The 24781-nt window shown below is 39.1% G+C and overlaps 1 protein-coding gene across 2 annotated transcripts in view; it reads right to left on the bottom strand.

The window, feature by feature from the left end:
• PALS1 (protein associated with LIN7 1, MAGUK p55 family member) overlaps positions 1-24781 on the bottom strand; it is an 86896-nt gene that overhangs the window by 15415 nt on the left and 46700 nt on the right. Inside the window, exons 3-11 of one of the 2 annotated variants that reach the window (XM_089521695.1) lie at positions 21764-21972; positions 17413-17490; positions 16760-16906; positions 13468-13629; positions 12122-12199; positions 8705-8888; positions 4108-4179; positions 2970-3041; positions 306-473 (exon numbers count right to left, since the gene is read on the bottom strand). In XM_089521695.1, coding sequence (XP_089377821.1) covers positions 306-473; positions 2970-3041; positions 4108-4179; positions 8705-8888; positions 12122-12199; positions 13468-13629; positions 16760-16906; positions 17413-17490; positions 21764-21972 — 1170 coding nt within the window. The remainder of the gene's footprint in view (positions 1-305; positions 474-2969; positions 3042-4107; positions 4180-8704; positions 8889-12121; positions 12200-13467; positions 13630-16759; positions 16907-17412; positions 17491-21763; positions 21973-24781) is intronic. The other variant, XM_089521696.1, reaches the window with a different exon arrangement.

Genomic DNA, 24781 nt, shown 5'->3' with positions numbered 1-24781 from the left:
TCTTAGGCAATTGAAACAGTTCATACTTAGGTAGCAAAATTACATTCCAGCAAAGGAGAATTTAATTTAAGTTCAGTAATGGCTTCATTCCTATACATGAAAAGGTGTCTCTGGCATAACTGAGTTTGTGAAACATGTATTTAGCAACTGGAACACATGTTTAGGGAAGAATTCACTAAAAGAGAATTCACTCCATGCCAATGTATTTGTGTACTGGTCTCAACTTGCAAAATGACATGAGGTCAGGTAGTAAAGTTTCGATTTCAAAACACAAGATAGCAATATGTTTCACTCTTTCAACTTACGAGGAACTGCTGAAGCAAACCGATCTGCCTCATTATTCATTAGCCTTTGCCGCAGTTCATTTTGGCCGCAGTTCTGTGGACCAATCAGGACAATGGGTCGTTTTCTATTTGCTGGTTGGTGATAAAGTGACATTTCCTCATAAGTCAAGATTTCCTCATTGTCATAATCTTCAAAAAGAAAATCCCAAATAAAACATTAAACTTCTTCATTACCATGAAATGCACATGAATTTTGAAAAATATACTTTTTTGCAATAACCCTAGTTCTTGCGTCAGACTGGCAGAGAACATACTCTCTAAGTGCTCTTTTTACAATATTAATTGTCTTGATCCCCCCTTGTCAAAAGGAAGGTTGAGAAAGATGTCATCTGTATGTACATTACTATGCATGTTGGTATGCAGTTGTCACACAGTTCTGTTTCTTTCTTACATCTGAGTCGCATGCAGCCAGATACAATCTGGACTAGTGCCTAGATGCAGTGGTTGGTTGGATGAGGATAGAGGTAGAATCCAAGAAAGATGAAAGTTTTGTATATGGGGTGTATGCGCCAAAAAGCTCTAGAAGGTTCCGAAGATGCACTGTGCAGACACAGGATAACTCGTTTGTGTGATACTCTAAAGAAGAACTCAATGTTTGCTATCCAAGAAGCAAGGAAAAAAGAAACCATAAAACCATATGGAAAAGCTGCATGAATCGAGGACACTCTTGCATTTATCACTTTCACATGGCTCAAGTGGATTCAGGTGCAAGGAGTACCTACCACCAGTTTGACTAGTATCACAGTTGTAGTCATTCCTGTACAGGGATAGCTAGCCACAGTGATTCATGCACTGGTAACTGTGTTTAATGTAGGGATGTCCTTGAATTTGGTTCAGAATCTGAAGCTAATGCAGAACACGATGGCTAGAAAAGCATCCTAGAGGAGCATAAGACTCCTGTGCTGAAAGTTATGCAATGGCTGCAAATTAAATACCAAGCCAGAGTGTTAAAGGTTTTTTAAGGTTTAAACAGTACAGGATCAAAGTAGCTGAAAGACTGCCCTCTTTTACAGAGATGCCCTTGTTTTTACACTCTGAGAGGAAAGGCCCCAGTTATCATACTCTGACTAAGCAAGGTTCATTTGGTTGTGGTACAGGGAGGATCTTCCCACAGAATGATCTAGCAGATGTGATCAACTGGGCTCCCAGTGCTGGGGTCTCCTGCTGTCAGCCGAAGAATCATTTTTTTCACCAAGTTCTGATCTTTAAACTTACTAGTAAACCTTGGTGACTGCAATGAAAATAGTGTGTTATTTTATCATAGTTTTATTATTTTATTTACTAATTGATTTTATTGTTGTTGTTTTGGAGACCATTTTAAATAATGAGAAATGATAATTCCTTTTAATTAAATAAACAATCTGTACACTATGAAGTACAGAGAAAGATTAGATTTTAAGAGAAACAATCTTTTAAAAAATCTTAATGAGAAACAGCATTATGACAAATGCACTACACATTCCAACACACAAACAGTATTGCCACTGATTGGCATGCTTTACTGCTACACCACCTAAAGTTTTCCTTATGCAAAACACAAAGACTTCTTGAGAAATTCAGAGTTCTCTACCTACATAGGAGCCTTGGCTTCACAAAGGAAGGAGACATGCTGGATTCCAAGGAAACATCTTCTTTGAATTGCAAATGGACATTAAATTTCCTTGAATTTAAAAATCTACCAGTGACCACATGGCCATAGGAAGAGGTGCCTGCCTGCCAATAGCCCTCCCTACTATCTGAACTAAGGCCAGAAACAGAAAATGCAGGCCTTTGACTATTCCTTTTTCCTGTTTGTCTGATGAAGAAACCACTGTGACTTCAAAAGCTTGCAACATGTAATTGTGCATTTTGGTTGTCCCTATAAAGGTATAATTGTTTGGATGTTATTGGATTTGCTATATGGCCAACATGGATACCCCAGATGTTTTTTACACAAATAGTAGGTTAGGATTTGATCACCATAAGATGATTTGCCTGTCATACAGTGGAATAAACTCAATGACCTTAAACTATCACAGTATTCTGAAGCTGAATTTAAACCATTTAAACAAGTAGCATATGGGCACAAGCAATAGGTGGTTAGTGATTTCTTTTAAGAAGCTGTTTAAATAAAGCTATGATTCAAAGCACAATGTAATTTGTACAATTCTACACAAAAGTTTTTAGCTTGCTGTTGTAGCAGCAGATCTCTTGCAACAGAATCATATAAAGCATAAGGAGGTGCTGCAAGAAGGAAATATCAGCTACCCACCCACACCTCTTTAGAGTCAGGCCAAAAGTAGAGATGCCTTTGAAGTTATCTGAATGTCATTTCTGAGGTGCTTTTGTAGTAATTCATTCAAGATCTGAACTTTCAAGTATGAACTGTGTGTACATACATGTGTGCATACATGCATAATAATGTGGCAATACAGCTATGACAAAAACTGAACAAAATGAAGTAGGAGAAACTCAGGGAAAGTAAGTATAGAATCTATATGTTCAACTACACTGTTTTGTATTTTTAAGTCAGCAACTGAGCTTTGATAATGGCGTTTAATAAAAAAGTGAACTGCAACACATTCTAATAACATTTTTACTTAACTAAAAAAAACAAACCTTCAAGTCACTTAACTCCCTTCTTACCATCATTTTTATTGGCGTTATATAAAACTTTCTTCCGTTTCTTTTTGTTTTTCTTCGCACACCAAAGTTTCCCTAGAAGTGGAAAAACATGTCAAAATTTGCCAAAATCAAGCTCTTCCAGTTTAAGAAATACATACACATACATATACATATCACCTAAAATTGCAAGGTATTCTCCAAAAATTAAACTGGGGAGATAACCTGTCCAAATGTTTGCAATTTAAAAGATGAAGCATGACATGCTAGAGAGAAAATGAAAGGGAAGGAGGATCGAAATCATACTGGACAGAGGTTTTTGAAGGCTCTTGACCATCAAATCTGAGATCATATTCGGGGAAAAAAATCCATACTTTCAACTGTACAATCTTGCTACTGAATATGCTAAATGCCAGCCAGAAACAGGTTTTTACAGAAGTTTGCAATTGATGTGTGCTTGAAATATCAGTACAGTGTGTCTGTGTCATACACGGGTGTGCCATAAGTGGCTTCCACGATATGCTGGAAGCCGCTCCGGAAAGACTTCTCCAACACCCCGGAAGAAGCAATGGGGCGCGCGCTGGGTGCACGCCGCGGGAACGAACCCCATTATTTCTAATGGGGGTTTGAGTTTATGTGTTTTTTCCCTTACGCGGCAGGGTCCGGAACGGATCCCCTGTGTAAGCGAAGAACCAATTGTACTAGGGAAAAGTCTTGGTTATTTAAAGACTTGGTTATTTAACAAGGCTGAATTGTTTATCAGCACAATTACACCAAGATATAGGTAGGGAACAAAACTGGAAAGACACATGCTAACAATAGTCTATTTGTCCTGCCCTACTGAAGTAAAAAAGCATCTGTGCATGAAATCTCATTGTATAGTTGTATGTTATTTATCTCAGGCTTTCAGGTATTGGAGAAGCCCATTCCAGCACAGTGCCACTTCTAGGTCCTACCTGAATCAAAGAGCATGCACATTTTAGCAGAGCCTCAGCAACAGCTGATTAGTCAGTTCAGCCCTATCTTAAGTGTGCAGATAGTTGTGGATATGGGTTCATAATCAGTGGGGTAGCTGCCCTGCCCTGAAAAAGATGGGTGGAGCTCAATATCAATTTTAAAATATTCTAGCTGTTGCGAGGATTTCTTGAGGATTTTCACCTACCTGATTTTTCTGGTTCCTTGTCTTCTTCTATAGTTTGTTTCATAGCTTCTCTTTGCTGCTGAAAGCTTTTCCCTTAAAGATAGAATGCATACATAAGTGTAATTAATAATGGAACACAATCCTCATCGCCATTAAAGAACATAAAATGTACTGAGGGATGACTGGGTTTTAAAATGGATTGAGATTTTAATTCCTAAAAAGACTGTGAAAATAATTCAATGAGTGGATATTCTCTCATAAGGCTGTATAAACAATAAGAAAAAGACGTGGCTTTGCAACAATGTTCTTACTCAAAAACTGTAAAGTTCAAAGCATTCACAAAAGCAAAGGTTCTATGCCCTTGTGAATATGGTTTTAAGTTATTTAAGCCCTTCCACTTGCCACAGGAAATGACCATGAAACAAATATTCATGACTGGTTTTGTACACAAAAGAAAAATATCTTTCCAAGATTCAAATTTAGGAATGTCCACAGACTCTTCCATTCCCTTCCTTGAACCACAGAACAAATGCCCATTAAATCTGATTGCTTATCTTTTCAGGGTAAATGAGAAGGCTTTCTGAACTAAAATACTGAGGAAAATCGCTATTTTAGCCATAATCCACAGGGCCATTAAAAATGTACTACATCTGCACGTGAAGAACATCTTTAAATGAATGCCACAAATTTCTTCTGAAATCTGCATTTCAAAAGCAGATTATTTAAGAACATACAGTACTCCTGTGTTTGGAAGGTATGAATCCGTAACTCTACATATTAGTGATAATACAGTATGCTCTGACCTATCAACTAAACATGCTAAGCATAACTGCACAATACAACAAACTTCATGATTCTTTTAAGATCCTAGCATGACAGTGAAACTTGCTGTATGACTTCTAGTCTTTGCTAGGTACCAAAAGCTTCATCGTGTCCCATGAACAAATAGGCGCAATAAGGTTTTTTTTTAAATACTTCGGTACTGATATATGGCAGAGGAAGAACAAGTCTTTCAATAATATTTATTTCTTTGATTATAATTCAGCTAAATGAACAGCAATAGCTCAGTGAATAATCTGTGAGCTATCCAACAGCTATAACACTTAAATGTCAGTAAGAGCTTGGAAATTACCAAAGTTCATTGTTGACACTGAAGTAATTTTAAGAACAGTCAGCCCTCTGTATCCATGGATTCTTTATCCACGTATTCAACCATCCATAGCTTCAAAATATTTTTAAAAATATGTATATTCCAAAAAGCAAACCTCGATTTTACCATTTTATATAAGGGACACAATTTTACTATACCACTGTATTTGATAGGACTTCAGCATCCATGGATTTTGGTATCCATAGAAGGTCCTGGAACCTCAGCGGATACCAAGGGTTCACTGTAATGGTTACTTCAAGGATCAAAGAAATTCATGTAATGATGATGGATATACCAAATGTATGATCATGCTGGCACCTTTAGACAGGAATTACATATTCTCCATAACTCTACGAAAAATTAGAAGTCCAGAAGGCCCAAGAACAATTATCATCAAAAGGTTATGATTAGTTAGGATGACTAGTAAGGTTAAGATGAGGTTATCTGTACGACCTTAAAAACTGACATCTTTCCAAAAGGAGGATTTAATGACATTTTCTTTAAAATTGTACATCATGTTTCCTTGCCTATCCCCTAAATTAAAAAAATAAAGGAAAAAAGGCCATCTCCCTGGAATTGAGTTATGATCTTTCCAGCTCTCAAGCACCATCAAGTTACTATATACAGTAGAGTCTCGATTATCCGACATAAACGGGCTGACTGATAGTCGGATAACCGAAAATAATAATAATAATATTAATAAGATTTATTTATATGCCGCCCAATCACTGGCAATCTGGGCGGCTTACAACAGAGGGAATAATAGACGGTTCCCTGCCCTCAGGCTTACAATCTAAAATGTTGGATAATCCAGAGGCTCATTATCCCCAATGACGGCGCATAAGCACCGGCACTGCCACTGGGGACAAAAGTCCCTCACCTCCCCTCGCCCTCACCCTCCCTGCTTAGTCCCATGGCTGTGGAGGACAGGCCTGGCCGAGGTTGCAGCCTCTGCGAAGAGGCCTGGATGCTCGGCCCAGGCCTGTCCTCTGTGGCTGTGGAAGACAAGCCTGGGCCGAGCACCCAGGCTTCCTTTCGGAGGATGCGTGCTTGGCTGGGAGGGAGAGGCCTCGGCATGGGCCCAGACCTCTCCTTCCCGGACCTTTCCTTCCCTCGAACAGGCTCCTGAGAGTCCATTCGGGGGAAGAAAGCGAAGCCGGGAGGGAGAGGCCTCGGCTTGGACCCAGACCTCTCCTTCCCGGGCCTTTCTTCTTCCTCAATGAGCTCCCTGAAGTCCTTTGGGGGAGAGGAAAGGGAGTCAGGAAAGGAGAGGCCTAGGCACCTGCCTGGTCCTCCTCTTCCCGAACCTCCTCTTTCCTCCAAAGGGCTCTTCGGAGCCCTTTGAGGGGAAGGAAAGGGAGGCAGGGAAGGAGAGGACTTGGTGGCTGCGGAGGAAGGTAAGTAGGGAACAAGGGAGGGAAGGAAGGAAGGAAGGCAGGAAGGAAGGAAGGAAGGAAGGAAGGAAGGAAGGAAGGAAGGAAGGAGGAGGGAGGGACTTTTGTCCCCAATCCGACTCGAAGAAGCATGGGACGTCGAATAATCCCGAGTATTGGATAACCGAAGGTTGGTTATAACCGAGACTCTACTGCATCTGAAAAATTTCCTGTTATAGGTACCTATTGCATTTCATTTACTTACCAAGATTTTCAACAGAGACATGGAAGTGTTATTACTGCAAAGATAACATATGTCAACTGCCACTGGATAAACTGTTACCAGTGTTCTTATGATATAGAGTTTTGTGTTTAGTGAGCCTAGCCTGCTTTCCCTAAGGCAGATAAAACTCGGCGATACAGCAGCAGCAAAAGAAATATGAAAGAAATTAGAAAAATTACTGTCCTAGCAGCCTCAATGTGGATAAGCATGAAATAAAATGCTGCATATATGAAGCAACTATTTGTAAATCTATATATTTTAACAAGGGGAGAAGATTATTTAGCAATGACAACCAAACAGCTTAATATTTCTAAATCGTTTTGAAGTAAAGCCATGAGCAAAGCATATACCAACTGAAATTCTAAAAAAAGAAGCTTATATTTAGCTTTTATTACTTGCACTTTTCACTAGGCATTTCATACATTCTTAGAAGAAACTCACTTATATTTTATCTTTAAATCTTTTTCACTTAAAAAGTATCTGTACACCATAAAGTTGCCCAGGATAATTGTTTATTGAAAAGCATATCAGTTTTACTGAATTTGAATCAAACCATTTGGATATCAAATAATAAAACTGAAAAATGTCATGATTTCAGTATAGTTCTGGAAATTTTTTTCTTCTTAATTGTTTAAATATTTGATCTAGTAACACACAGAGCTCCCTTTAGTGAACCAAGGACTACTACCTTCTAAGCAACAGCTAACAAAATTCAATTATTTATTCAGGGACATCAGCTTCCTACCAATATGATCTCCCGGACCTTCTGTTAAATGTACATGGTACAAAAACAAATACTCCTCTTATATCAAAGAGAGCTGAAGATACCTGAAACACAAGTGGCTTTCAAAAAAGTATTTGGAAATGAATGGAGGTATGAATTGAAATGTTCATCCACACAGAAAAGGCATTAGAAAACAATGTCCTACTGCTATTTAAGAACTGACAAAACAGGATTATTAGGCAAAGGATTTAAAAGCCATAAACCAGAACAGGACTTCCAAACTAACAGCATTAGCTCAGTAAAGAAAGAAGTTGGCAACATGAGCTTTTGTAGACTTGAGGGGCTGTGCAGACCGGCAGGAAAAGCTGGGTTGGGGGCGGAGTCAGGATGTGGCATCCATATGATGCATGCCCCAGGTCTGTCCCCTAGCCAGCATGATGCTGTGTACCGTACCACACAGTGTGCAGCGTCATGGCGCTCCTCTGGTGATGTGTCCACATGACTCAGCGTTGAAGGAGTGTCATAAACCCGTGGCTATCACGCCCTTTGCAAGGCACAAAAAGGAGCCACTTTTTGCGGCTCCTTTTTGCGCCCAGCAAAGGCCAGATCAGGGTTGTGGTGTGTAGATGCCATGGTCCGGATCTGGCTGTAAAAGGAGTGGAGGCTGCCCCTTAGGGGCTGTCTGCTCAGCTCCTAAGTCTACTTCCTCAGATGTAGATTTAAGTCTACAAAAGCGCATGCTGCCAACTACTTTCTTTAGTTAGTCTCAAAGGTGCTACAAGATTTCGCTACCTACTGATTCCACAGACTAACATAGTTATATCTTTGAATTTTATCTTTGAATTGACTAACATGGTTATATCTTTGAATTGAATTTCTAGAGAAAAAAACGTGATCATAATATTACTATGGTCAGTACAAAACATCAAAAATAAACTTTCTTTGTCTCAAGGCTCAGCATGAGGTAGATCAAAATGAAGGAATATCCCAGCAACTGAACCCAAACAAAGAAACAAACAAAGCATGAAGTTGATTGAAACAAGGGACAACCCTAGCAATTCATAAATAAATGTCCCATGATTAAATACCTGGAATAAGCCCTGCCAAAGGTTGATTTTCCTCATCTCCATCTCGGTAGGCCTGCCACCAATTTGGATCTTCTTGACTGATCACATGAAGTATATCTCCCTTTTGAAAGGATAGTCCTAACTCTCTGCAAGGGACATAGGGGTCATCAGATGGATCATAATCAAAATGAGCTTTCACGTGAATCTAGGAAACAAGCAGAAAAATAGAAATGGACTTGTAATGTCAAGTATTAATCTCTAGCATGATATGCCTTTTGTATGTGAAATATTCTACTCTCACTACTTGCTCAAAATGAAAAGCTCATACATGGGCTGAAGTGCAACCTAGCAGAATGAAGACAATGAAAAATTAATTGAATAAATAAGAATGAACATCAATTTTTCTTACATTCGACAACCAATAGTCTTCACCAAAACAAACAGGTTAAATTAAGAAAGTTTGCTAAAAAAAATACCACTTGTATGAAGGGATTTTTTAAAAATAGCAGAGAAAATTCTACCCAGTAAATATTCATAAGAAAGACAGTCCCTGTCCCTAATCACAAACAGAAGACTCAGTTTAAACTAGAGAAGTTTAAAAAAGGGCATCAGTCTTCCATTCCCTGATCAACACTACTGGAAAATCATTTGAAATAAGATCATTAACAATCCTCTAATTCAAAAGGAATACAGTCAGCCCTCCTTATCCATGGTTTTTTTTATCCACGGATTCAAGCATACACGGCTTGAAAATATTCCCCCAAAGTATAAATTCCAAATACAAATCTTGATTTTCCATTTTATATATGGGGCACCATTTTGCTCTGCCATTATATTTAATAGGACTTGAGCATCCATGGATTTTGTTAACGATGGGGGATGCTGGAACCAAACCATAGCTGATATCAAGGTCCTACTGTACATCCAAATATTTTTAAATAGTGTTCTATAGTTTCCTGTAATGTCTGTGAGCATACTGAAAATATGCACATGAATTCTGTGCTCTTGGCTATCCTTCCACTACAAAGCCAAATACAAATACAGTGGTACCCCGGGTTACGAAAGTAATTCGTTCCGCCGCCGCTTTCGTAACCCGGAAACTTTCGCTAGCCGAAAAAGCCCATAGGCTTTAATAGCGAAAGCCGCGATTTCGTGCGAAATCGCGCCGAAAAGCACCAAAATTTCTTTCGCAACCCGGAATAACCTTCGTAACCCGGAAACAATTAATTAAGTGAATTTCTTTCGTAACCCGGAAATTTCGTAAGGCGGCGCATTCGTATCCCGGGGTACCACTGTACTGTATTAGAACTCTATGGCAAATATCGCATAGGCAGAGCAGTAATAGCATGCACACACCCCAATATCTCTGGCTGGCTGGAGGTTGGTATACTATGGAAGGCCAATTATTCCTATGGAAAGCTCTGTGGGCACTAGTTTGCATTAGGTGTTACGAGGATGCAAAAATTATAAACTCCAATCTCCACAAAAGCAATTCTATTACAGTGCAGCACAGGCAAGCATCACCTAGAAACAGAAAGTTCTGGAGTAAGAACAGAGATCGTATGCCATTTCAGATGACTCTCACTAATTGGAAAGTCTGCCTCTCCACACTGGAAAAACAGCACAATTGTTTGTTTGGACTCAACAGCTGGACTTGTCTGCTCTCCTTCTTATCAATTCCTGTTAGCTATATTTCTCTTCATAGATCACAGAAGCAGGTCTGAGTTCCTACCCAAGCTGTTTTGCTAGGAAAAATGCAGAATTATGGTACAAACCAGCTGCAGCTGCATAAACTTTCCTGGCTGTATCTAGAAAGTATATGCTAACTTTGGCAGGATACAGACTGCCCAAAAAGGGTGGTCTGCTGCTGCCTCCTTTTCTGCCAGCAGGAAGCAGCAGCGGATAAAGAACCCGCAAAAAGCGAGTTCTTTTTCGTTGCGCTTGCAATGCCCGAGTGCACAAATGGTGCACTCATGACGTCACAAGCACGACGCGATGTGCGGATGCTATGAGTCCGTCACGTTGTAATGGCGGCACCCATGTAGACAGGGCGTCACCATTTTGATGACGCTGCAACGTGCTAGGGTTGCGGGGCATGCGGTGGCGCTGTCCTTGCACAACTCTAGCATGAATTCAGGCTGGCGCAAAGCGCCGGTCTGGATAGCACCTATGTAACTCTTTCTAGTTCTTCCCCCAATTTCTACATAAAATGTGACTTAAACACTCTGTGTTCAATAGATGAGCATTTATTTGTGTCTCAAGGTACAGCCTGCACCAACAGTGGACTTACCATCTGTGGAACTGAGCTTCCATGGATGGCAAGCCCCAGCTTGTGTCCATGCAGCTGTGCGTGAGAGCATGCATGCACACCCACTGAAAAGAACGGGACTTAAGGTCCTGCGTTTTTTGCTATCCACAGGGTGTGTGTGTGTGTATTTCGAACAGATCCCCCAGGGATAGCAAGGGACAAATGTAACTAGAAATGTTATCTCTAGGTGGAATTGATGGATGTGGGAGAGAAGCAGGAAAATATGTATTGGACATTGCAGAAATAGAAATTAAACAGGGGGGAAATCTGCAGTGGAGAGCCTAAGGTTAATATCACAAGTGCAGAAATGAGCCATTCTCAGCTGATAGCTGTAACAGAAGTAAAAATACATAGGTCCTTTCTAATTTGAAAAAAGTCATGCCTAAGATCTATGAACTTAACATTTAAGGGAGAGGGAGACTCTGTATATTTTGAACATAATGTACAAGTCAACCTGAAATAGGATGCACAATAAATGAATTCTAGTCTAGTTATTTGAAAGAAAGGCTGCCTGTACAGTAGGGTCTTTCCTCTCTTACTCACCAATGTACTCCCTAAAAACACCTCAGCACAGTGGTGGTCAGAGAACTTTCAGGAAAAGCTTGGGATGTAGTGAAGGGGAGCTGAAAATCGAAGCATGCATGATCATCACGTGATGAGATGTGAATGTCAAATAGTCACATCTAATCACTCAGAAAACCATTTGGTCTACCAGCTCATTTTATCTAATTTTACTGCCTCTCACACAAGGGAGTTCATGCTCTCAAGCTATTACTCTTGAGCATTTGTAGGGATGTACCTGTTCCAGACACCATTTTACATATCATTTCTTTCTCCTGCCTTCTAAAATCTACCAAGGAAAAGGTACTGCTTAACAGACTTTTATCATTTTTTCATATAATTTGTCACATAGTTGGAACATAATCTAAAAATTGATATTATCAGTAAACTCTCTTAAAAGTGATGTAAACATTCATTTTCACAGCATGAACATGTTTAAATGTAGCCCATTCTTCAATATAGGAAAAGCATTAGACTTTTAAGCAGCAAGAACTACTACAACAACAAAAAACATCAATAGTATATCAATTTAGTAGGTTATATGCAGTAAATGTACTGCAGTCACATACCACAGTCTCCTTAGTTGGTGGTTGTTTGCTCTGCTGACTAGGAATTAGCACAAACGTCAGAGTGCCATGCATGTCCGCCTATGAGGAAAAGTATCAGTGAATGACAATTTAAAACCACCTCGAGTTCAGCAACAGTCTTCAATATTTATGGAACATAATAATGGCTTGAGCAGAGGGATAGGAATTTCAACCCGCTGCTCTTAATCTTTTGTCACCCTAAACATCAATTCCAGTTTCCTAATCTCAGTTTGGATGTGCTCTGGCATATTTCTATGATGAACTTCCCCACTTTTCAGATATTAGCCAATCCCATCAGGTAAGTCATAAGGAGAAAATGAGTAACAAGGAACCACAACACATATTTTAAGCCAATGCCAGGAGACAGAATGTTTGTTTTGGTGAACCTTTGGTCTGATTCATTAAAGTGGTTCTTATCTTTATACCTCAGTTTCAGCTCTGATTGTCAACAGGCAGGGCTGGTCTGGACACTGCATCCATAAGAAAGTTGAACAGGATTACTTGACAGGATTAACTATGGTTCTTCGAGTGGACATCTGTGAACTCACACAGTTACCTTCACCTAAACAGTGCATCTTTTGGAACATTCTATAACGTGTTTTGGGGCTAGTCCCTCCACCACCTGGCTCAGGTGAGCAGTGCAGCTCTTGCTTGATTGCTCAGTTCCGTGAGTGTTGAAGCAGCAGTCAAGGAAAGAAGGAAAGTAGGACTCAAAAAGGAGAGTATGGGCAGGGTTGTGTGTGTTCACAGATGAACACTAGAAGAACCACAGTTACAGATAAGCAACCTGTCCTCCTTCTTCATTGTCCCGGAGAGACAGGTGGAGGCCAGGAAAAGGCAGGGAGGAGGAGGAGGAACAGGCACATGCGTGCCTCTTCCACCTTCTCCCTCGCCCCATGCCCAAGGAAGTGGCGTCAGGTGCCACTTCCGGCATGCGTGGCACAAGTTTGCTATCACTGCACTAGGCTAATGAAAACCTATTTAAAAAAGAATATTATTTCTAGTACAGTACTGTGTTAGACTTCCATGGGAAAAGGTTTTTAGAAATGGTGTTAGTGCACACATTTGCAGGTATTAATTTCTCTCAATTTTCTTATCATTTTTGATTGATATAGTGAGAGCAATTATCATGCGGCTCCTCTCCTGTGCCCTTAGACAATGCAATGAGGAACTGGCTGTTTGCCAGATATGCATACTTAGCCGTTTACTAAATTTGCAAAGGCCAAAACTTTAAAGAATGCTGGAATGCAGGCGAGTTAAATACCCAACTAGAGGAGTTACATTAAAGAAACAAGTTAGAATATCATGAAAACCCTGACTCAACATACCAGTAAGTCGAAAACCTCATTAACATCTTTTCCACGAATTTCAATTCCATTAATTTCCAGAACTTCATCACCTTCATGCAACAGACCACTTTTTTCTGCAGCACCTCCCTTCACTATTCGACTAATGATGACTGAATCCATTTCATTGCGTACTGTAGCACCCTGCAAAAATGACAGTAATATTGAAGCATTAAATATATTTTATAACAGAAGTATAGTGGCTAGAAGCTAGAAACAACCTGGATTCACACCTTTCGTCAGATGCTTGGAGCTAATCTTCCCTGCAAGAGACTGCAAGGGCCATCCAGTCCAACCCCCTGCCATGCAGGAAATCCAAATCAAAGCATCCCCGACAGATGGCCATCCAGCCTCCGTTTGAAGACCTCCAAGGAGGGAGACTCCACTACACTCCTAGGAAGTGTGTTCCACTGTCGAACAGCCCTTACTGTCAGGAAATTCCTCCTAATGTTGAGGTGGAATCTCTTTTCCTGCAGCTTGCATCCATTGCTCTGGGTCCTAGTCTCTGGAGCAGCAGAAAACAAGCTTGCTCCCTCCTCAATATGACATCCCTTCAAATATTTAAACAGGGCTATCATATCACCTCTTAACCTTCTTTTCTCCAGGCTAAACATCCCCAGCTCCCTAAGGCGTTCCTCATACTGCATGGTTTCCAGACCTTTCACCATTTTAGTCGCCCTCTTGATTCTTCCATCCAAACAGTCTACTCTGTATTTTAAATTATGCAACATTTTAACTGTTTTATTATTGTTATTCTGGATTTGCTAGCTATTTTGGAATGCTTATTATTATGACATTTTCAAAAAGACGCACCTCAGTGTATTTCATGTGATATGAAGTCAAGAGAAAGCATACATCTTATTCATTCATATTAGAATTCATATTTTGCCCCTCCAGTGCTTACACACTATGCAAGGCAGTTTACATCAGAAGAGTGCAACAATAAAAAGTGCAACAACATTGCATATAAAATAATAAGATGGACTAGGAAATTAACAATTTGATAAAATATAGGTATGCAATAATTTTCTTGCATACCTATATTTTATCAAATATATAAAAGAAAATTATTATAAAATGCAGTACAAGTGGTATCTGACACTGAAGAAACTATGTAAGATAAACAAGGACAGAAAATTGGAATGTTGGAACTGTAAAGAAAAAGTAGGAACCTTTAGACACATGTGGTGGGACTGCGAAAAAGCAAAGAAATTCTGGAAACAAATACATATAGAATTAGAAAAAATATTAAGTATTAGAATAAAGAAAGATATGTTATTATTTTTGTTGGGAATAATTACAGATGGAAAAATGGAAAGCAAATACGGTAAAATATTATTCTATTTGATAGCGGCGGCAAGAATGGTCTTTGCAAGGAAATGGAAATGTAAGGAAAGTCCCACTTTGGAAGAATGGTATGATAAAATATACGACATGATGATTTCAGACAAATTAACCTATTTACTTAAGAATGAATGTATTAATCAAGTAGAAAAACAATGGAATCTAGTTGTGAGCTATTTGAAAGAAAAGAAGTACGCTGTATAATCATCAGGTATTAAAAACATATAGGATAAATAAGGTTGATGTACTGCCCTTGTTCTATAATGCTGAGAAATAAGATGTTAAAGAAATACTGGTAATTGTTAGTAAAAAAGAAAAGATTTTATCATGGAATACATAAAAACAACCTAGACAATAGTCTAAATAGAGATGATCTCAATGATGTTAGTTAATAGAAGTTAAGTATATAAATAGAAGATGTAGTAAGTTATAGGAAAGTCATATATAAGACATATTATATACAGTTTAAAGGAAGGGAAGGATTTTATTTGATGTTTAATGTTTGTTTTGTTTATGTATTGTTTTTTTTCTTTTTATGTTTTTTTTACTTTATTGCTGTATATATTTGTAATGTTTTTAATAATAAACTTTAATATTTTTTTTAAAAAAATATAGGAATGCAAGAAAAAAAATAATTTTACCATTTGGAAGAACACAACAAGAATTGGCCTTGCAAGGTAACTTAAACTTGTAGCAGAAAAAACCCTCAGTTAAAAGACTGAACCAGTATTTAAATCATTCTAAAGCAGTAGCTGTCAGAACAACATCACATAGACCAGAATCCTAATCGTACAAACTGGCTTTATCGACTGTAGCAGCTCAAAGAGTAACTGTGAAGATAAATGAAATCTTGTGCAATTCATTTTGCCTTTGGTTACAAAAATGCTTTTTTTTAGTAATGAATATGTCAGCACCAATTTTTCTGGGGTCTAGGGCTCAGAAAGTGTAACACATTGTAATTTCATTCAGAAGAAATGAGCATTTTCTTGTCCTCCTGCAACCCGGTGGGGATTGTGTTTGCATAGCTATCCAAAAAGAGAAAGAAAAAGGTAGCCACAAGTTGGGAACTAGCATGATGGTGATGAAAAGGGCTGTGATAAGGTTCCTAGTACCAGCCTCAAAGTAACCACAGAAAAACTGTGCTGTGGTAGAAGAGCACAGCCTACATAGTACAGCTCAAACACAGTTGCTTTTTGTACTGAGTTATAAATTATTAATAGAACAATTCTTAAATGTACTAAAACAACTGGAAAACCTCTGTGTTCTTTATAAAAAGAACAATGGAACTCTGAAAATGCTATCTTACCCTGATTTTCAGAGAGAGCTTATCTTTAATCGCTAATCAGATTTGGACAGTTCATTTTAGAATACAGTAAAATGTCATTAAAGGTCACTTTGTCAATAAATGCTTCCATTTACAAAAACATGCACATGTGAGAAACAGCATGGAACTTCTCAAAAAGAAACACATTTTCAGCACAGACTAAGAACATGAGTTAAAACTGATCATTTCTCAGTTTTCAGTTCAAACAGTTCTACCACAGAATAAGTAAAACAGTAAGAACACTTTGTTGTTGTGTCCTTTCAAATCAAGTTCAATTTATGGTGACCCTAAGATTTATTTAGAAGAGCTTTGTCGCTGCTTTTTTCTAAGGCAGAGCGAGTGTGACCTACCTGCTCAAGCCCACTCAGTGGATTTCCATGGAAGACTCGGGATTCAAACCCTGGTGTTCCAGAGCCCTAGCTCAACACTAAAAACACTGCACCACGTGGTTACCTTCACTCATCTCCTTTCTTATACTTGAGGATTGTATTATTATTATTCCTTTTTACTCCTTAGTTGAGAAGAGAATGTATAACAAACATCAAGCCTAGTACTATGAAAACCATGGAAATGATCATTTATTGGAACTTGTCTCAGTTTACTCACCAATGGAATATCCCGAGCCTTCTCAATACGAACTATTTTAACTGTCTCTCCCCCATAGAGACCAACATTTTCATAAATCTTTTCATCTGTTACTGGTTCTGGCTGCATTTCCTGCTCAGCAACTTTATCATGAGCCAAAAGCAGTGCCTAGTGTAAAAGCAAATAGTACCATTTATAGAGGATTTCATTCATACATTGCAGCTAATTTATACAAAGTAAAACAGTTTAAAAATTCTATCAAGCAAATAAAAGATCAGTGCTCTCTTCTAGATCAAAAATGTCATGTGAAAGGCTGTTATGTGAAAGGGGCAACAATTAAAAACATTTAGTTATACGAGCTATACTTCAAATTAGCAATGTGTGCATATATTACAACACACATAATACTACAATTCTGAAATCTACACTACAGAAAGTCTTACAGACAAATGCAGAGAAAACCACTGTGGCACCTCTGTAGTGTCACTGTTGCACGAACATTAAAAAAAAAAAATCCAGCTACATCTCCAGCTCTGTCCAACTATTATTTCTTGATTCACTATGTTTTAGCACATGCTGTAGAAAAAAGGAAGCATTTAAAAGTTATTTACATCATATGGATTAAGAAAGCAATGAAAGTGTATCATACTTCAAAACCATGGTTTTGTTCCTACCTGAATATGAGGGGCATTCAATAAAGAATTGAGTTCTACTCCATCTTTCTGATGGCTTGGTTTCAAAACACTCTGTACCTGAAAGACAGAACACCAAAAATATGACACTAAACACCCCACCCATAATGGCTTTTCTGCAACAAGTAGGGGAAGAAATAGGTATTATACCAGCAAACACTGGTTTCCAAGCCAGGTAAACATGTACATAAGAATATAAGAAGGGTTATGCTGTCTGACATTCGGTTCAGACAGTGGACAATCAGTTGCCTAAGGGAAATTTGTCCGCAGGACATGAATAGAAGATTGTGAATTCAATCCCAGGGTTGCTTCAGCCTTGAATCTGTCTATAAGTCACTAAAATGAGTACCCAGTTTGTTGGAGGCAATTAGTTTACATATTATAAATCACTTAGAGACTATTTAGTTCAGTATGAAGTGGTATAGAAATGTAAAAAAAGAGAGAAATTTATCTGTATTGTGTATGATTTCACATACCTCTATCAAGTCTCTCCCACAACAGCCTCCATAATTGCAACTTATTTTGATATAGGAGTTGCTCAAGTTTGCCCTTTTTTGTTCCCCATTCCAGCTCTACAATACCTGTTTTTCAGTGTTGTGACCACAACTGTACACAGTATTTCAGATATGGCCACACTAAATATTAAAACAAAGGCATTATAACATTGGAAGTTTTATTTTCAAATTCCTTTACTATTTATGGACAACACAGAATTTTCCTCCTTTACGATAACCACATACTGGGGTGACACTGAGCAAGATACTCCTTTCCTAGTCATCTGCTACCACCATCTGCAAGCATACATTTTCAAGGCAAAAGAAATGCACTGAGAGTAAGTACGGGCGCGCTATACGTGGCTTTGAGCATATGCTCAATGTCGTGCGGGGCGCAGCGTCCCATTCGCATGAATGGGGCACACTCTCGTGGCATGCGCCCCATGCGCCATCACCCCACCACCGCAGACACAAGCCCCATTTGTTTGAATGGGGCTTAAGCATCTGTGTTTTTTCTCTTACACGGGGGGGTGGGGGTGTCTGGAACGGATCGCCCGCATAAGAGAAGGGCGGACTGTACTTGTCTACTAGTCCCTGAAAACATAACTATTTTATAGTTTGATATTCAGATCTGTAAATACTCATGGCTAAAACAGATACTGCTTGGAGGTCACTTTTAATATCTAGTCCTTTTCTGATTGGCTGTTACATACTGCCTTTTATTTTCATTAGGAGTAATTCCTGTGAACCTTTCGATTGGAAATTATTACATATACAACACTATTCACTTTGACTTAAAATCTGCCACTGGGAAAAATTGTTAAGCAAACATGTGCATACTGTAAACATTGGTCTCTGCATGCTGATGACAGTAAGACTTGTCTATACAAATGATTACACAGACAGTAAGAAGAGGATTTAAGTACATGTACAATGAAGAGAAAACTGCATGCTGAGAATGGACATGATAAAAAAAGAGAGGGCAGTGGAGAAAAGCCCATACTTTTGGTTAAGCACTATGGTGGAGGCATGGTAAGCATCTCACAGCTTGAGAAATTGGGCAAAGTGGTAACTGTCTCGAACTCCTCCTTCCTCATACAGACTCCATGTTGTTCCAGAGCAGTGGAGGATTCTGTGAAACAATATGGCAGGAGGCTCCAGAGCAAAGGGAGAACAGGAAAAACTGTTCCCACTGCTCCAGTGCAACCAGATTTCTAGAGACAATCCACAGTATTTAAATAACTGTATGGATTAATTTTAGAATTAAAACAGATGAATGAAAACATTTTCACATCTCATTCATCAAAATTCCCAAGAAATTTAGTTCTGGAAGACAAACTTAGTATGTCAGCTATGTTTTCACTGCTTTAGTAAGAGAACCACAAGTTTATGCATTATGGCCTTATATATGCTAAAACATATAGGCCCATTACAGATGGGCGTAAAGTATGTCTTGGGGACATACTAGGTTTAGGGAAAGTGCGTGCCTTACGCACGCACCTAACCCTAATACATGGCGGTGCCCGTTCCACATGGGGGGCGCCATTACAACGTCACAAACGGCCGCCTCCAAATGGGGCGGCACGGACGTGACGTCTTTGTGCTGTGCAAGGGCGCATAGAGCGCCCTTTCCGTGGTGCTAGAAGGAGCTCCAAAACGGAGCTCCTTCTGCGATTTGCGTCGCTGGTGCAGCCTTTAGACATCTGCACCAGCGACGCAAAGGAGAAAGGGGCTGAGTGGCCCCTTTCTCCTCCTCCCTGCTGCCGTCGGGTGTCCTTGGGGCATGAAGCCTCAAGGACACCCCTTTCCAGGCCGTGGGAAAGCGGCCTTTTGCCGCTTCCCCACTGCTTGGAAAGTGGCGGATTGGGGCCTCGGAGGCTGCCATTCTGGCAGCTGAGGCCCCGATCTGGCGGGGAAAGGAGCACCTATAGGCCACCCCAAACGGGCGGTCTGTAACGCGCCATAGTCATTCTAAAAAGTTTATTACAAGATACAAAACTAGAATTGTAACATCTTGTTAAAATAGCACAGTGTTCCACATGAGAAACTCATTTTTTGAATATTTTATCAACTTTTTTTATGATTATCACTCAAGTTACGTTTCTCTAATTCTAGCTTCCTATTTTGTCAACTTTAACTGGCTTTAAAATCAATTTAATTAAATTTGATGTTCAGCAGCTATTTTTATAACAGTGACAGTGTGCACCACATTATTTTAGGGAGTTAATCTCCACATAAATTCCTTAAGCCTTCATGCTTTAGTGTTCTAATTAAATTAAAGTTTCAGAAAAATAGATATATCATATTTTCTGTGCCTTATTACAATTAAGTATTGTCCTCAACAACAGTTGAAGAAATGCTCAGACTAGAAAGTATCCCTTCCAATTATTCAGTATTTAAACAAAGTATAACACCAACTATATGTTTTATTCTGAACCTTTCATCTATTAGTCAGAAAATGCCCAGAGTATGTGAACAGTGTAGGGGGATATATCTTTTTTTCTTGGCCTTCACAGGCAAGAACAAATAATTCCTGCAGTATTATCCCTGAAGAATAAAAAAAATGAAAAGGTCTACAGCGCGCCCGCGCCATAATACGCGGCCTTGAGCATACGCGGAAGGGGCGGTGCGTCCCATTCAATTGAATGGGTGCGCACGCCCGTTGCGCCCCGCGCGCCACCATGCACGAGCCCCATTGTTTCCAATGGGGCTTGAGCATAGGCGGAATTCGCCTTACGCGGCGGGATCCGGAACGGATCCCGCCGCGTTAGGCGAGGACGGACTGTACATTGTTTCTCATCACTGTTTCTGTTTTCTTTTATGCAGGAACACATTTTCTTTGCAGAAAACTACTTTTTGAACAAAGCTACATGTAATTTTTCTGTGCAGAAAAAGACATTTCTACACTGACAAACCACACGCACTTCTTTGCCCATTACTGAAAAGCAAATAGTTCTGCAGTCAGTTTATGGCTGCCTGAATTCTACCCAATATGATTTCCCAAGCAACCAGAAAAATCTTTCTTGCCATGAAACAAACACCAGATGAACACTGTATACTTTACACATCTAGTGGAGAGCATCAGTGCAGTTACCCAACTTAGTCTGAAATATGTCTTCCCAAATCTGCCTCCACAAGAACTCTAAACAGCTTCTTCAAATCCTGGGTTTAAAGAGCAATTTGTGTTTTCCTGACAATGAAAAACATATTTTATGTACACTAATAGTAGTGCTCATGAACTTTTGACAGGATTGAGGATCTGGCATCTACTAGCAGAAGGCTCAATTTGGGCGATCCTACTTCCCACACCATACCTCACCACACTCAACAGCATCCCATGACCTTCTGTGTAGCCCTTTCAAGGGACTGCCTTAGGAAGGAGGCAACAGACGAGTCCATTTCCACCAGTTAAGTTTCATGTTTCAAAACCTAGATCCAACTCTGCAATGTATGCATGTGGACATATATAACTTTGCATTTATGCTAGTCATATGCAAAATATGCACATTCAGTATCTTCTACTGTCAGTCTTGCAGCAATGAAAAAATGTACAATTCATGCTCACTCTTATGTCTGTTTTCTCTATGTTTGTTTACTCATTTTAACTTGTTAGAACAACAGAAAAATGGAACCGATAGCAGAAGCTGAAAAGACAGGTATTCGGATGACTATTTGAATGATAATCAAATAACAGGCAAAACTCAAATCTATATTCTTGATATATAATTACTTACTATATGCATAATTTACTTCTTAAAATATAAACACCCTAAAACTGACAATTTTGAATAATCTGAGTAGTAGATTAATCACTAGAAGGAAATGTATATAATACATACCTCTTGTGCAAGCTCTTGAGCATTGGAGATAAGAGGGTATGGAGGACTGGCTTTGTTCATATGCACAGTAACAGCATTGTGTATTTTAAATGCATTTTGAAAGTCAGTGTTTTGCACAAGCTGTAAAATTAGAGCAATTTCCTCTTGACTTTGGGGATCTAACAGTGTGTGCTGAACATGCTTAAGTGAAGACAGAAGCTCATCAACTTCTGCAAAAGAAATAGATACACATTAGTTAGCCTGGAGGTACATAGAACCAGATATCAGCAATCAGACCAATTGCATCAACTGTGATTAACAGAACAGTTTTTTAAAAAAATGCCCTTCACTCTGAAAAACACATGCAGTAAGACAGAGCTTAGAAACAGATAAGCAAGACTTCATAAGAAGTCACAAACTAGAAACTCCTTTTTAAAAATTATTTGTATTAACATAACATTTTTCTTATACCTCCATAAAACTGGGAAAATTTGGGAATTTTGGGAAAATATTGACTCTTCACTTCAGGTCAAGTCATAATACAAGTGTCCAATAAGTCCCAAATTCCCACTGGAATACGTACAAGCTCCTGCTGTCAACATTTAAAGCCCTCCATGGGCTGGTCCCTCCTTACTTATCAGACCTTATTTCTCCTCACTTTCCCACTCGGGCCCTCCGTTCTGGTAGTCAAGGTCTACTGTCCCAGACCAGGATTTCCTCTGCCCCATCTTGGATTCGCCCCTTTTCACTTCGCTGCCCCTCACTCCTGGAACCTTCTTCCTCCGCGAGCAAGAGCCATCACTTCTTTAACCAGCTTCAAAACGGAGTTGAAGACCATCCTGTTCAGAGAAGCGTTCCCAGGCATTGCATAATTGTCACTTGCTATTTGATGTTCTTTTGTTTTCTGTTTTATTGAATCATTTCCTGTATTGCTATGTATTTTATATGTATTATCCTACTAGAGAGGCAGGCTAACTCCAACAGGCCTCCCTGGAAGAAGTTTACCCATCCATTAAGAAGCCAAGCCCTCCCTCCAGTCCATCTCCCCTGATCCAGGCCTCGGAGGTAGAGAGGAACTGCTGGCCCTCATCCCCTTCCCCTCCACCACTCCCTTCTCCTTTTGTATCATATCTTTTTAGATTGTAAGCCTGAGGGCAGGGAACTGTCTGATTAATAATAATTGTAAGCCGCCCTGAGAGCCATTAGGGCTGAAGGGTGGGATATAAATACCGAAATAAATAAAAATAAATAAAAAAGATTGTATGTACAGTGCTGTGTAAATTTACAGCGCTTTATAAATAAAGGTTAATAATAATAATAATAATAATAATAATTAATTACTTCGACATGTAATGGCTAGTACGTTTTTTGTTATGGGGAAGATTCCATTCTTCCACTCATCTGTTATGTCACCTGAGCCCCAAAATCCAGTACAAAGAAAATGTAACACATGACATATGAAGAATATTTGTTAATATTTCCATACTTGATAGGGGAAAAAAGATGCCCAGTCACTTAAGATACCAGAGCAAAGATAGTGAATAGAACTGCTAGAATTAATTCTAGAAAATCTGCACAGAAGGACATGTTTTTTCTACCCAGAAACACATTGAGCAAAGACAAGTATTTTATATGCAAAAGTAGTATTTTTGTATGGGAATCCACATCTTTAGCACAAAATACTCTCTCTCATGCAAAAACATTGCTTAGCACAGAATATATTCTACTCCCAAACACATTTTAATACAGAAAACCTGCACTTATTTCTGTACAAGTGGGTTTTCACACACAACATTGACACAAATTGCACTAATAACAACCACTAGAGAAGTGAGGAGAAAAATCACCAAAACTGTTTATTCTTGGAAGTAGGAACATAATAAGCAAAAGACTGGCATTGTAGTCCAACAAGTTGGTCAGATAACTTTACATGCTGTTGTGTGCAAGTTGCCTAATACTGTGTGGTTGGATATGCATACTGTGTATTAATTCCCACTGATATCAGGACAGGGTGGTCCTACAGATGTTGCTGGATTTCAACTCCTTTGAGGCCCTACCAATATAGCAAATACTCAAGCATGCAAGAACCTGTAATTTAGCAACAGGTTCCCCTATTCAAGCATGACAGAACCTGTAATTCAGCAACAGGTTCCTTGGAGGCCCACAAGTTCCCTAGTCTTGTGTTAAAGGAACAGAAAAGGATGCCTCAGTTCATTTAAAAGCCACACACACATATAAGTCCAAAACAAGTAGCTATTCCTGAAGTAATTAGGTTGTCACACTGTTATGCCAGGGCACGAAAGATGTGGTCACCAGCACAAATCCAATGTAGATCATTCAATGTACTTGTCAAGGGTCATTCAATGCATGCAAATCTTAGCTTGTTTGAGGGGTAAACCAATAGTCATCCCAGAATACATCTAATCACCTTCTGAAGTAGCATGTCTTTCCTCTAGGAAGTCCAGTACCGTGCAAGAATAATGTCTCTATGAATAACTAATTGCATTCATGAAATTATTCTCAACATAAAGGATTCTTATCACCAGGGTATCTCTATTCCATATTCAGATTACACAAAAGAAGAAAAATTAAGCATTGCATCAGCACTACTGAGGTAAAGTCAAGACTTGTCTGCTGACTAAATATCCACAGAATTTACTTAGGGAGGATAAAAGGAAGAAGAGCAACCAGAGAAAGATGTAGCACAGCACATCATCAATACTGAAACATGAAAAGAAAAGAACAGAAGATAAACTCTTGAAATCATATTTTCCCATGAGAGCATAAATGATGTTTATCTCACTTCATTACCCTCCAAAAGTATGAAGTCTGTGATGTCAAATGATTTCGTTATGAACCCTTAGAGGAGTTTTAAACTAAGTAATATTTAAAATGAAGTGGGAGATCATAGCTACTGTTATTTTATCTAAAACAGTGAAACTCAAGAGCAAAAAAGGTGGCCAATTCTATACTTGGGGAGTACGTGCTATTATCATCTTTAATTAATACTTCAGTAACATTCCTTCAGCCACATGTGAG

Source organism: Sceloporus occidentalis, unplaced genomic scaffold (assembly GCF_023333645.1).
Source record: "Sceloporus occidentalis isolate IW3139 unplaced genomic scaffold, rSceOcc1.0.p SCAF_4, whole genome shotgun sequence".
Lineage (NCBI taxonomy): Eukaryota > Metazoa > Chordata > Lepidosauria > Squamata > Phrynosomatidae > Sceloporus > Sceloporus occidentalis.
This window is presented reverse-complemented; position numbering and strand designations above follow the sequence as displayed.